This window comes from Triturus cristatus, chromosome 11 (genome assembly GCF_964204655.1).
Source record: "Triturus cristatus chromosome 11, aTriCri1.1, whole genome shotgun sequence".
Taxonomy (NCBI): Eukaryota; Metazoa; Chordata; class Amphibia; order Caudata; family Salamandridae; genus Triturus; species Triturus cristatus.
The window spans coordinates 738,291,075-738,305,009 of NC_140594.1; the positions used below are offsets into that span (position 1 = coordinate 738,291,075).

Genomic DNA, 13,935 nt, shown 5'->3' on the forward strand with positions numbered 1-13,935 from the left:
CGCTCAATACATGGTAAAATCACTATATACAATTAAAACTTGTTTGTCACAATCATAAAATTATTGACACAAATTTTACAAAAGTTAGCTATTGTTGTTTTTTTTTGTAATTGTAGCTGAAGGTATTTTGATCTGGAATTCATATAAGACTTAACCTTTCAACGACTCAATCCGGGTTTTTTAGTCTCTTTGCGGTAATGTCAAGAAATGTAATTAACCTACTGTTTAACTGTACCCAATCGGGGTTAAAGCACAACATTAATGCTTGTCTGCATGATCTGACACCATGTTGTTTGAAGGCGGGTTTTAATAGGGTACTCCTGATATCTTTTAACTTTTTACAGATACATATAATATGGATTACGTCTTCTGTACCACTACAACATAGCCGGCATTGGGCGTTTTCATCCTTTCTCTCCCACGGAGGCAAGAATTGGTTGAAAGGGCCTGCCCCCAGTCTTAGTCTGAGGAATTTTTCCTTTATGATAATTTTTAAACCCACTTTCAGGTAGGACTGGGGTGCGAATTTATTATAGGTATGTAAGACCATCCAGCCATGTGATCTTTTAGCTAGAGTTCTTTTGTCCTCTAGTGCAGATAGGGTACGAGTTACCTTTGTGACTGTTTTTTTAAAAATTTGGTGGTTACCCTGGACTTTCCACAGTTCTGTTAACCCCAGCTGTTTAATTGCTTCCTGAAGGTATGCATTTGCCGGAGAATTTCTTGGAAGGGAGAGTTCTATCCAGAGTAGCTCATTCAGGGTTCCCTTGTCATCGTTCTTAATTTTGTGCAAGCATTTCACGTAGGCTCCCATACGTTCTAAGGACTGTTTTTGAAGACCAAATTCTAATCGAATTTGAGCGGGGGAGGCCGTTCTAGGAAGGTGAAAAATTGCGCGGTATGCCTTGGATATTATGTTGTCAAGGATTACGGCATCTTTTCCCTTCAGCGCTTCACTCCCATAGAATATGGTTGGTTGGAATTTTGCTTGCATGATCCTAAGTAAGGGGCCAAATGACAAGTCCGGTAAGAGCTTCTTTAGGGGTTTAATTGTTAGATATGTTGTTACCCCTTTTCTCCGCACGGCTTCTAGCTGTGGTTTTGCTGAGTTATTTTGATCCAATATAACCCCTAAGTATTTATAACTAGCACATTGATCCAGACGATGTTCGTCTAGAAACCAACTGAGATGTTTTTTCTTGTGGTAGTTAACCGCCATGGTTTTTGTTTTGGTATAATTTATTTTTAGTGCATTATTTTGCGAAAATTTTAAAGTGACATTCAGTAGGTGTTGTAGGCCAACGGGGGTCCTGCTTATCAAAATCAGGTCGTCCGCGTATAATAAACAAGATAGGGGGACATTCCCTAGTTTTGGTACGTGGCCTGTACTGCTGCTCAGTAAATCTGGTAGGTCTGCAAGAAATAGATTAAATAGCATAGGCGCTAAAACGCATCCTTGTTTAAGTCCTTTTGAGGTGGGAATTTTTCTCGATATTTTGCCACCATTTGTTAGCTTTATCCTAACCCATGTATTTGTATGTAGGTTCCTTAGTTGGGAAAGTAGGTTAGCAGGAATTCCCCAACTGTCCAATTTTTGCCATAATTTAGTGCGGTCAACATGGTCGAAAGCTGCCGTAAAGTCTATAAAACATAGAAAAAGTGGGTATTTTCCCTGTTTGGCAGCGTCCATGAGCAGGGTCAGTGCCATTATATTTGTTATAGTTCCTTGCCTTTTCCGGAAACCAGTTTGGGTCAGGGGTATTATCTTATTTTCTTCAGCCCAGATAGATATTTCTTTTAAAAGGAGCCCTGCAAAGTATTTAGCCTCTGTGTCAATCAGGGTTATTAAACGATAATTTTTTGGGGTTCTTGCTTTAGTATTAGTGAAAATATTTGTTTTTCGTCTTGTTTTTCGTCTTGAAATTGCAATGGAGAGCAATGAGATTGTGTTTGTACATGGTTTTTGTCGATTTTAGTTACAAGGGCGCCCGCTTCCGCATTTTTGAGTGGTGCGCAAGCTACTGTTGGATTAGCTAATCCCGGGTTTGGGTCTTTTGTCGTTTCTAAAATGTCAGAGTTTTTTTGGCCGCATTCCTTTGTTAGCGGGACATTGTGTAGCTGCCTACTAACTGGGCCATTTTGTTCAGGTTCTAGTTGTAATACTAGATTGTTTTTTTGTATGTCCGTTGAGTGAATTTGTGCCACTGTTTGGTTTGGATTTGGTTTTATTTCAGCGTCAGAAGTGAGGTTAAATTTGAAATTGCTTGGGTGCAAGGGTGTTTGCAAGCCCTTAATGTCGCTTGTCTTGGAAAATATTATGGATGCTGGATCTTTCAGAAACGCAAACTTGGTAAAGATCTCAGGTTGAAAGGAGTACAAATTCTTTTGTTTGGGAGAGCCCTCTATGTTTATTAGGCTCTTATTTCCTGGATTTGGGCGTGACCCTGCAATATGAGTAGTTATTTGAGAGGGTTTTATATTCGGATTTGACATTACCTTTAGTGGTGACGTGTCCCGCTTTGAGCGGGTTTTAAAAGGGGTTTGACCTGGATTCCGGTTAGTTATCTGATCATCCAGTAGGGTTGTTATTTCACTTAGGTTTTGATGCGATATAGGGTGACTGATTGACTCAAGCTTGGCGTTTTTTGCTTTCTGGGTATCCAATTCTCCGTTTTCAATAACCTCAGAGCTACATTCGTGAATTCCGTCGTGAATTTCATTGTCTAGCGATTTTTTCCTTTTTGTTGGTTTCTTTACTTTTTGTGCTAGTTTAGTGCTAGGTAAGTCTTTTCTTGTCCTGCCGGACCTCATAGTTTCACGGCTGCCCACTCGCGGAAGGTGGGGGGCAGGGCAGGGCTGGGGAGTACAGTGAAGCAGGGAACAATGGCCTAAGTGGCCTGGATAGGTTTTCTTACTGTTTTTCTATTGTTCCTGTTACTCTTGCTTTTGTCACGTACAGATTTAACAATAGTAGTAACCAAAGGCTCTCACCGGTTGGTTGGATAATGGAGATTTTGCCTGCTGTCCTGGTTGATGAGCACCGCCTAGTGAGCCTCGGCTGGCAGCACCTTCTCCTCTCCTCTGCTAACGGCTCTGCTAGCTCCACTTCTGCTTCCGACAGTAACCTCCAACTGTATGGAGCGTCTTGAGGTAACCCACCACTTACAGCTTACAGAGTTACACAGAGTTACACAGCAGCAGTGGAGCGGCAGTGGGGCGGTAGTTTTTACGGCTCTGCGGTTGAGAGGGGGCTGATAGGTGACGGGGGTGAGCGAGCGAGCAAAAGCAATAGCCGTGATGCCCTGCTCAAGTTCAAGCTCCGACCAGACTCCCAAGTTTGGCCCCGTATGTGCGTTTTCGTTGCACTCTGAGATCTGTATTCCCGCTCTGTGAGCTCCGTGCGAGCTCCGTGAACAGCAAAGGGACTGAAGCTCCAAGTGGCCGCACCTCCTGCGAGCCACACCAGACTGCCCCGTCTCAACTGAAACGGGAGATTCCCGAACTTGATTTTTTCCTGTCTCCGGTTGTCAGACTCAATGCGAGCCCAGCGCGCCCAGCGCGGTAACCGGCAGCCGGCAGCTCTCCTGCCTTCTTGCCTTCTTGCCACTTGCCACCCCGTCTCTGGCTCCGGCTTCAGCACGACGACCGGCGACCGCTCTCGCTTGCTCGCTCGCTTGGACTAACTCAGCTGCTCTCAATCCCGATCACGTGGCATTGGTCTGGTAGGATACAGTTTGCTGACCCAGGCAGTGTAACTCATAACAACAAATGAAATGCTATAGACAAAGCGCACTACCACTAGACACAGTATTTTGATTTTAAGCTGGCTTAGCACTGAATTTGAAATGGTTTTGAAAACTAGAAATCTTTTTTGTTGTATCAAATGGAACAAGAGAGGCCTCTGTCAATAAGGTCACCACGCCACAGCGTCAACAATGTTTGTCCTCAATTGGGTATTTGAGGTTCTCATTTTTCACTCATTTTCAGTATTTCTGCATGTATAGAATCTGCAATAGTATTAATTAAAGATCTGATCGATTCAAAACATGAGTCCTTTTCTTGCACATTTGCACACATTTCATACAGTTCAGAGTAGATGGACATGGAAAATAGATCATGAAATTTGTGTTTAAAACATACCATTTCGTGCACTTTCAGTTTATAAAAGTAAGACCATGGCTTATGATAATATAAATTATGGCATCTGATTGTTTCCCACCTCAAAATGTTTCCTGCAAATGGTTAGAAATCAGAACTGGCATTTTTGTCCACACTTTTCCTTTGGCGTTGAGTTATTCTGCTTTTATTTGAAGTCTCTCAAATAGGAAATAAAAAGATACCACTCCTGGCACACACACAATACATTCCATAACTCGGCCCCCACTACATATTTCTTTTGTCCTTCTTTTTTCTACATATGCCATCAGAAAAGTGGTGTACTGAGAATGGCAGGGGCGTGAGTTTAGGTGTGCGGGAGTGTAACACAGAGACCGGCAACCCCAGTGGGGCAGGGGGCCCCCAGGGTCCTTCATGGGGCAGGGAGCCCCTGAGGTCTGCAGCAACATAAATGCAACGGTGAACAATAAGCAAAACAATTGGCAGTTTGGAGAAGTCCCACAAGAATAAAATAACAAAGTAGCACATTTTTTTAATATAATATGACCCGCGAAAAGGTGCCTTTTAGACTCTTGTAGCCTAACAGCATGGGAGGGGAGTTAAAAGGAAGTGGACTAAACAGCACGGGTGAGAAAGCACAGGACAGGACGGCCAATAATGGGAGGGCAGAAAGGACACTGAAGAGGAAAGCAAAACACGGATTCAAGCAGGAACGAACGGGGGAAGGAGACAGAGATGTGAGCGAAGGCAGGGCCGTTCATAGGCCCCTGTGGTGTGGGGGGGGCAAAACTTCAGGGGCCTTCTGCACTTCAGAGAGCCTCCATTCAGCCCAAGGCCAATGAATATCTGTGAGATATGGAAGATTCAGAGACCCTTTTCACATTCTGGTGCCGATTACGATCCTGTAAAAAAATTCCCCGTATGACTCGTATCCGGTCTTTTTACCGTACGAATCGTACAAGTGCCATACAAACTGCCAAGTACGATTCGCATGGGAAAAAGTCCATACGAATCGCATTGGGAATAATTCCCCACACGTCCTCGGGTCGGAAAATGTGTCCGACACATCCTCGGACCATTTACCGTACAAATGTGAAAAGTGAAGTCCGACCGCGCTAGTACGATCCATCCCGTGCGTCCGATGTTACAACCGGATGGAAAAAACACCGTCCGCACCGAACTCCCATAGCAACCATGGAGGCATGTTCCCGCATACGCGCTGACCCCCCCCAGCCCCTGTGTTCGTATGCGCCGTACCCCCCCCAGCCCCCGTGTACGTACGCGCCGTACCCCCCCAGCCCCGTGTATGTACGCGCGGTACCCCCCCAGCCCCCGTACCCTCCCAGCCCCCGTGTACGTACGCGCCGTACCCCCCCATCCCCCGTGTACGTACGCGCCGAACCCCCCGTGTATGTACACCCGTGTACGTATGAGTCATACCCCCGTGTATGTACACCCGTGTACGTACGAGTCGTACCCCCCGTGTATGCACACCCGTGTACGTATGAGTCGTACCCCCATGTATGTACACCCGTGTACGTATGCGCCGAACCCCCCATGTATGTACACCCGTGTACGTACGAGTTGTACCCCCGTGTATGTACACCCGTGTACGTACGAGTCGTACCCCCCGTGTATGTACGGTGCGTACCCCCAGCGCTACGCGCTGGGGGTACGCACGGTACATACACGGGTGGGGGTACGACTCGTACGTACATGGGTGTACATACACGGGGGTACGACTCGTACGTACATGGGTGTACATACACGGGGGGGTTCGACTCGTATGTACACGGGTGTACATACACGGGGGTACGACTCGTACGTACACGGGTGTACATACACGGGGTACGACTCGCACGTACACGGGTGTACATAAACGGGGGGTACGACTCGTACGTACACGGGTGTACATACACGGGGGGGTACGACTCGTACATACACGGGGCTGGGGGGGTTCGTCGCGTACTCACGGGGGCTGGAGGGGGGGTACGGCGCGTACCGGGCCCCCTGATCTGGTCGTTTCGCGGCGTACTTCGCTTTTCCGGCACTTTTTGGGTGCCGTAAAAATATTGCCGTCCGGACTGCTGTCGGTTCGAATCGTACTTCCTGGTTCGTGAAACGCTGCCTGAAAGCGTCCCGACGTCACGTCGGCGCTTTCCCAGATCACATTTGTATGTATATTTTCGTCGGTCGGTGTTTTGTACGACTCGTACGGAAATGGTGTTTCCGTGCGAATCGTACTTGCATGTTTGTGAAGTTTTACAACCGGGTACGAGTCGGACGGAGAAAACGCTTCGACCGACGGTTCATACCCGGTTTTTCCAGGATCGGAATCGGCACCTCTGCAGGGGAGCCATCATTGTGTTTTGCACACCATATTGGTGAAATCCAGTGATTTTTCAGTTTTGTGTTCGCTGACCTTATTTAATTGAATTCACTGATTGATGTTTGTGGCTCAAACTCACACAACCGATAAGATTCGAGAGTTATGGAACATAATAAAGCCCAGAATTTTCCTCAAAACTTGTGCTGTCTGCAATGCACAAAACACACATTTGCAAGTGGCACTGGAAAAACGGTAACACAACACAAGTTAAACACGGCGGGGAACGCATGTTATGGTGTGTGTTGTGTTTGTCAGATAACATAAGCGGCAAATTTCAGTGACTTCTTGCATTTGAACCTGAACCTTAACTGAGATATTTTCCCCTTAATTTCTATGTTTTTTATAATACACTTTATTTAATCCTTTCAACAAAGCCCTGCTTCCAAACTGTTACGTCACATGCAGCCAACCCCTGGTGTGCACAACTGCTGCTGCCAATGCCTTTTGACTCTCTCCCACTCTCTGCCATTTTTCCTTTCCTCTGCTTCTCTCTCTCTCTTTCTGCCTTACACTCCTTTTTTCTCTGTCTGTCTCACTTTTCTAACCCTTTGAGAAAATTGCAAATCATATCTGATTCACGATTTGTCACAAAATGGCAAAAAAATATCTACTACATATAATGGCATCCTGCGCTACTGCTATCAAGTTGTAACTTGCAAATTATACTGTTTTCTCCATTTTTTTCTGATTTTGTTACTCGAGATTTCCATTCTTTTGGGTCACCCATAGCATTCCTGTGAAGTCAGACACCCCTCATCCTGACCCCAACACCCTTTGCTATGGGAATTAATTTGAGAATGGGTATCGATTTGTGTATCACATCTTTTGACATTTAATGGCAGAGATGTACAGAACTCTTATATTCAAAAATTGCCAAATGGATTTTCACCGAACAAGAAACTGCTTTTTGAGCAAAGTTCCACTTTCATGCCAAGCTTGGTGTCAATTCTTTCAGCAGATTTTAGGTCTCGCCTGAGCCAGTGCTTTAGCGCTGCTCTGGCGAGAGTCTTAGTAAGTGGGTTTTGGAAGTGCAAACTAGTGGCTTTTCAGTCCTCCAGCTTGCGTTCGCAAAGTCGTGAACGCGCACAGCTGCTATCCTTTCTAGCTTCCCTCACATGGCAGGCTTTCCTCCCCCTCTCTCACCCGCTCCTCCCCCTCCCTTACTGCGTGACAACAGCCTGCGTGATCACTTTCGCGGCCGCTTTGATGTTCTCAGTGAGCCGCGCAGCCACTGAGAACATCAAAGCGGCCGCGAAAGTGCACACCATTTGCCAGCCTGCGTGGCTCTCTCCGAAATTTAACACCTACAGGACGGCCAGGCCCAGCCTCTCTTTCTACTTGGTGCTTTTCAGAAGGGGGGTGCAAAATTACAATTATGGATGTGCAAAGGGTTATTTCGGCCACAAAGTTTTGAAAAACTCAGTTTTCTCACTTAACGTACTTTGAGATTTCCCCTGGTTCACGTCGCTGTCTGAATTGTTTTTCTCCCAACAGTGAGGTCATTTTCATTCTACCAGCGCCCACCCAAGCCAAACACGCAGTGTGATTCACGCTTATTGCTTTTTTGCTCCCTAATTTAATAGGCTGGGAATTACATACATCCTGTTTTCTGCATAGTAAATCTTTTACGTGTTCAACAAGGGCGCATGCGACCTACATTGTAGTAAAACTAATATTTATTCACAGCTCTCCTGAAGCAAAGAAGCTTAGCAAACTACCCAAAGCTGAAAAGTGTTATTTCGACCTATGCGAATGTTTTTAACATCAACAAAAATACGAGGCATCTTCTTAGACCCGAAATTCTAATTCTAATGGCGTAATTGGATGAAATCCATCATTATGTACGTTCATGAACTTTAAACAATTTAAAATGCCCTTCAATTAACCTGCTGGCGAAGTTCGCCAGGTTTTCTGGGAAAAATTCTCCTTCACACAGGATGTTTGAAAATCTTCATTAGAAAAACATGTTTCACTCAAAAGTCAATTTACAAATTCCCCGTCCTTTGTTCCCAAAAAAACATGTTTTAAAAGACATTAGTGGAGTTTTCCTATAATTGTGTTTGCTTGAAATGGCGCGCTTCCTCACGTGTTAATGCTTTCTGGAGGTATCTCACAGGGTGATTTCCCCAGGACTGGGGGATCTTTACCCTCACACTGACCTCAGCAGGGACTCTCCCACACACTGTCAGCCAGGGGGCTCCCCACAAAGACACGGTGTGAGCGGCCAAGTGAGGTCAGGACATAGCATAATGCCCTGCACTAATGGCGGGTGTGCTTCAGAAGTGCACTCACTAACCCCTCACATACACGCTGTCACCCACACACAGTCAGCCAGGGGGCTCACCACAAAGACATGGTGTGAGCTGCCACAGTGAAGTCAGGACAGAGCCTAATAACCTGCACTAATGGCTGGTGTGTATGAGGAGCGCACCTTACTAACCCCTGACCTACACTCTGGGACCCACACACTGTCACCCGGTGTCTCCCCACAAAGACACGGTGTGAGCTGCTACAGTGAGCTCAGGACACCGTCTTATAACCTGCACTACTGGCGGGTGTGCTTCAGAAGTGCACTCACTAACCCAGGGGGCTCACCACAAAGACACGGAGTGAGCTGCTACAGTGAGCTCAGGATACGGTCTTATAACCTTCACTGCTTCAGAAGTGCACTCACTAACACCTCACATACACTCAGCCCTGCCTCAGCAGACTCGGCGAAGCCTCTTGTGACACTTGTGAAAAGCTTCAGCGCGTCAGCAAACACTGAAGAGTTGGGATTGAGTGTGGGTGGCGAAGTGTCACACATGTAAATAATTGCTCATGCATCTTTTTCTTCGATTCACCATTAATACAAAGCTTTATTTTAAATATTTCTTTGCAATCTATTTCTTCTTACCTAGAGCTCTTGTCGCCTGTTAATCCTTGTGTAGGAAGTAGGATGCAAGGAATAACGCGCCGCTCCTGACACCAAACGGACGCACTTCGGCAGGCACTGTTCACCAAAAAGAATGAATGTCACTTTGAACCTGTCACGCGAGTCTCTAATAATGTTTTACAGCTGCGAGTTCTGAAACCAGCGATACACATTTAATTAATTCACTATAAAAAACGTTAACATTTGAAGCTTAGCTTTTTCAAAATGTTTGCACATGGGGGGGGGGGGGGAATAGTGTTTAAATTTAGACTTTTAGAGTATATTTACAAAAACAAATATGAGCAGTAAGTCTCCTGGGAGAGAGACTTTTAGTGCTAAGCCAGAGGAAAGAATAAAAGACGCAAACATTTTATTCAGCAAGAAAGCATTCACTTCGTAACATGTAGTTACAAAAGAAACAAGCATAGCCAATAGGTCTCGCTTTTGGGACCTTATAAGTATTTAGTTATGCAACACAATATCCTTGGTTCAACATCAACTGTTGCATGGCTAAACACTTATAAGGTCCCAAAGGCGAGACCTATTGGCTATGCCAATGCTTGTTGGAGTAGGCACAAGCAAAACATCCTATGGGATCAAAATTGAGAAAAAAACATATTTTTTATCCTCCATTACTTTTTTCATACAAAGAACTGCACGAAAATTGACATATCGGATCTTAGCTGACTATGCCAAATTTGGTGAAATCCGTACATGGGGTCAGAAATTATAGGCTAATGAAAAAATGTCTTTTCAGTGAAAATGTGTCCTGAACCATAATTGAACAGTGGTATTATATACCTTTAGGCCAAAAGGAGAGTGGTTTGTGAATGTTACCAGAATGCAGAGATGGCAGTATGGGACTATATCGCACAAGTTACCCATTATCCATTTTTATATTCCATGCTCATTTAGGGGGGTTTAACGTGAAAATTATGTTTTCTTCAAAGTGCAACTAACAAAGGGCCACTGACTGGAATTTGAATCTTTAGCTTTTTTTAAACATTTCACGAATAAGGTATTGTAACACAGTGGGCTATGGTGAGAGCCAATGGATTTATACGATTCTGTGGCTTCATCGTTTAACAAATAACTATGTCCTTACAGGATTTGCCACATAGTTAACCTAAATATGCAGATTTCACAAAAAACTTGTTTCAAGTTCAAATGGATGAAAATAACACTGCCAGAGAATATGCCGCATAATTCATATTTGTTGCTGCATAATTCAGATAATATATAATGGTGCCACAAAATTATGATAACAGTGACACTAAATCGTAGTAGCCTGAAAATTGTAAAAAACTGCAGAGTGGTTTGGGGCTACCATTATGATGATAAAACCCATATTTCACAGGTAACTGTGAAATATTTTCCATATTTTCCAGTTTCTTGTGAAATATGTGCGTTAATACTGCTGTATTTTGTGCAACAACGAACACACACACTTTTACACACCTCATATGATGCTTATCAATTAAAGGTAATACGCTTGTTGGTAAATTATCAGATTATTTATTGTTGATCATAAAGTCGTACAGTTTGTCACAAAGACATTTTTTGTAACTATATACCACATACTTTATAAAGCACAGTAGTGTGCCTTCCAATAAAGAAGAAGAGCAAGTAACTTATGAAAAAGAATACAACTTGTCTCTTCTGGAAAATTGTATCTGAGAAAGGATTTTGTTTTATGTGAAAAATTATGTTTGAAAAAACAGTATGGAAGGCCGTGAGAATTTTCTTTTACACTGGAATGAACGCCTTTGTGACAAATTTATGTCCTTCATCATCATTCGTGTTTTGTGTCCATTTATATGTTTAGCATGTCTGTTGTGGTTTTTGTTTGCAGCATTTTCATCAATAGCTATCTCTACAGTAAACCATGCAGATTCCAGAGGATCCCTAGCCAGTTTAGACTCTAACCCAAGTGCCAATGAAAAAAATGGCGAGGGAGTCGACAGCTGTGAAAAGGTACAGTGGCAAGTCACTTTTACATATTTGACGTGACCAAAACAAATAGCATATTCAAGTAACTAAATCTCTTGTTTCACTCTTTGTAGGTTGCAAGGCCCCTGTCTTTGATTGCATCAACTCTTCGGTTTGACAAGTTAGATCAAGCCGAAACAAGAAGCCTCCTGATGTGTTTCCTTTACATAATGAAGGCATTATCAGAGGGTAACAAATTATGTGTGACATGTGGTGGGATGTTTTTGTCTTTTTGGATAACACATGTATACATGGATGTGAAAAGGGGCTAAACCAGGATCCCCAAACTGTAAAAAGTGTGGAACAAGATGAATGTAGATGCCCAAACATTCCACATGATTCACAATAGGTCTGCTGTGACTTATTCTATATCACTCCTGACTGACTCCTAAATTCCAGAGGTAAGCCAAGAGTACTCCTGGTATACTTGTGGATTTCAAGAGTAAGCCACGAGTACAACACAAGTAAGCTACACCTTCTCACAGCAAACTATTTTCGAATCGGGCCCATAGAGTCCAATCTTAGTCATGTCCCAGAGTTTAGGAGTTTTCAACATAACACAACGGAAATTGTTGAAGAGGAAACGTGTGCATGGACACTAGTACCATGCTACAGCACATGAAATGATATCATTAGTTACGCTCTCCACTAAAATAATTACCATCTTGGGGTTTATGATATACAGCTAATTAAATGCATTTGTGTTTATTGCGGGATAGGCTCCAATAATGCTTTTTCCCTTTTTCCACCTCTGTGAGTTTGGCCTTGATGCCCAGTGATCTGCAAGACACAGACTGGAGTCAAAATTTATCTACTATTTAATTAGGCAACACGTGCCATTCTGAAAATCCCTATTAGTGTTTTGAACTCATTGCCATTGACAATTGTTTTTTTTAACGTTTTCTGTAGCAGACGTCTAAACCTCTATTTTCTTTCAGACACATTGGTATCCTACTGGCAGAGAGCACCAAACTCAGAAATATCTGACTTTTTCAGCATTTTAGAGTAAGTGCTAAGATTTGTAATCAAATGCCTGTTGAGTGTCATTATAAAGTGTTCATGGTAAAGGTAACATACTTGAATGTCCAATACATTTCTCAGACCAGCATTCTATCTTGAATTGAAATCTAGCTGTGAATGAACTTGGAAAGATGTTCATGAAAATGAATTTATGCTAAGGTAAGGACATTTTAGTGCATTAAATGATGGAAATGGACAAGCACATTTTCAGGTAAAATTAGTTCAGTTAGGAATTTGCACACAATATAATAATGTACATGTAATTATGCATAGAAAATGCATTTTATTGTTTATCTTTAGTTTATCAAATGTGCCTCTCTCCCAACCCCACTAGCTCACATGAATGTATTTTCTCTCACTGTTCAGAATAAGAGAAAAAGAGTGAGAATGGTCTGTTGGTTTGGCCTGTAATTTCACTAGGTTTTGGGCATTTTCTACTGCCTCGTATTGAATATTACAGCTGAATGGAATAAAGGAAATTCGTTGGGATTTTTCTAAAGAATATAAAATGTAATTTTGGGAATTTTGGTGGCATGAAAACACTTTTTTCCATTTTTAGTAATACATCTTGTATAATTATCTAAACTAATAATTTAGCCTGTCCATTACGGATTACAATTTACCTTATAGTGCAATTTAAACGTGTTGCACATTTATTTTTATAAATAGTGTTATTTCTTAGGCAATATCTGTTTTTTTGCATCAGGAATTGAGTACCTATTTAATACAAGTCCTAGCGGATTGATATTAAAAAGTGCATTTAATCTCTAGGGGATTCAAATAGGTCCAACTATGACAAGTGCACCTGCAGTTAAAGATGGTCTGGTGGAGCATCTATTCTGGGGTGGACTTCCCTCACACTAACCACCCTCCACCCGGGATACTGTATGTGATCTACCAGTTACTGTGGCAAGACAGCATCCATCCATTCCAATTATGTAAGTTGACCAGGAGACTGTCTGTTGAAAGATAGTCACTGACAGACAACATGACAAATTAAACATATTCAGTTGCCCAGATGGTGCAAGGTCAAGACGTATCTTCTTCAACTGCCTGATTTTTTTAAATAAAGGCAGTTTCTCACTAACCATATTGACCCTTGAAGATTTTATTGCAGTCAATAGGAGCTTATTCTATCATAGGGAAACTATTCCCTGAGTTTTCAAGGCTGTTACTTTCTTGCTATCCTAGATCTGCATTACAAGGGGGCTCCTAATTCCGATGGGGGCTGGTCACAGCACTGACCAGCCCCATCAGAGTTACAAGATCTTCTTGAACATGGTGGATGTCTTTACTTTCATATGGAGATTTCAGCTGTATAAAACTCTGTGTGAAAGTTTTGGGAAAATTAGGAATTGCTAAATGAATCAGACCCAGATTAGCTGATTCCCTTTGTAATTCTTCATTTTTTAGTGAACCCTCAGGGTCCAACTAATAAAAGGCTGGATTTACTCCACCCCCAGAGTTTCTGATGCCCCCAGTATTGAAAATTTCAAGGATGGAGAAT

At 43.0% G+C, this 13,935-nt stretch overlaps 1 protein-coding gene across 8 annotated transcripts in view; it reads left to right on the top strand.

Moving 5' to 3' along the window:
• Nucleotides 1-13,935, top strand: part of DOCK10 (dedicator of cytokinesis 10) — a 1,791,775-nt gene that overhangs the window by 1,459,934 nt on the left and 317,906 nt on the right. For 7 of the 8 annotated variants that reach the window (XM_085634396.1, XM_085634392.1, XM_085634394.1 and 4 more), the window contains exons 35-37: nt 11,272-11,393; nt 11,483-11,597; nt 12,347-12,413. In XM_085634396.1, coding sequence (XP_085490522.1) covers nt 11,272-11,393; nt 11,483-11,597; nt 12,347-12,413 — 304 coding nt within the window. The remainder of the gene's footprint in view (nt 1-11,271; nt 11,394-11,482; nt 11,598-12,346; nt 12,414-13,935) is intronic. The other variant, XM_085634393.1, reaches the window with a different exon arrangement.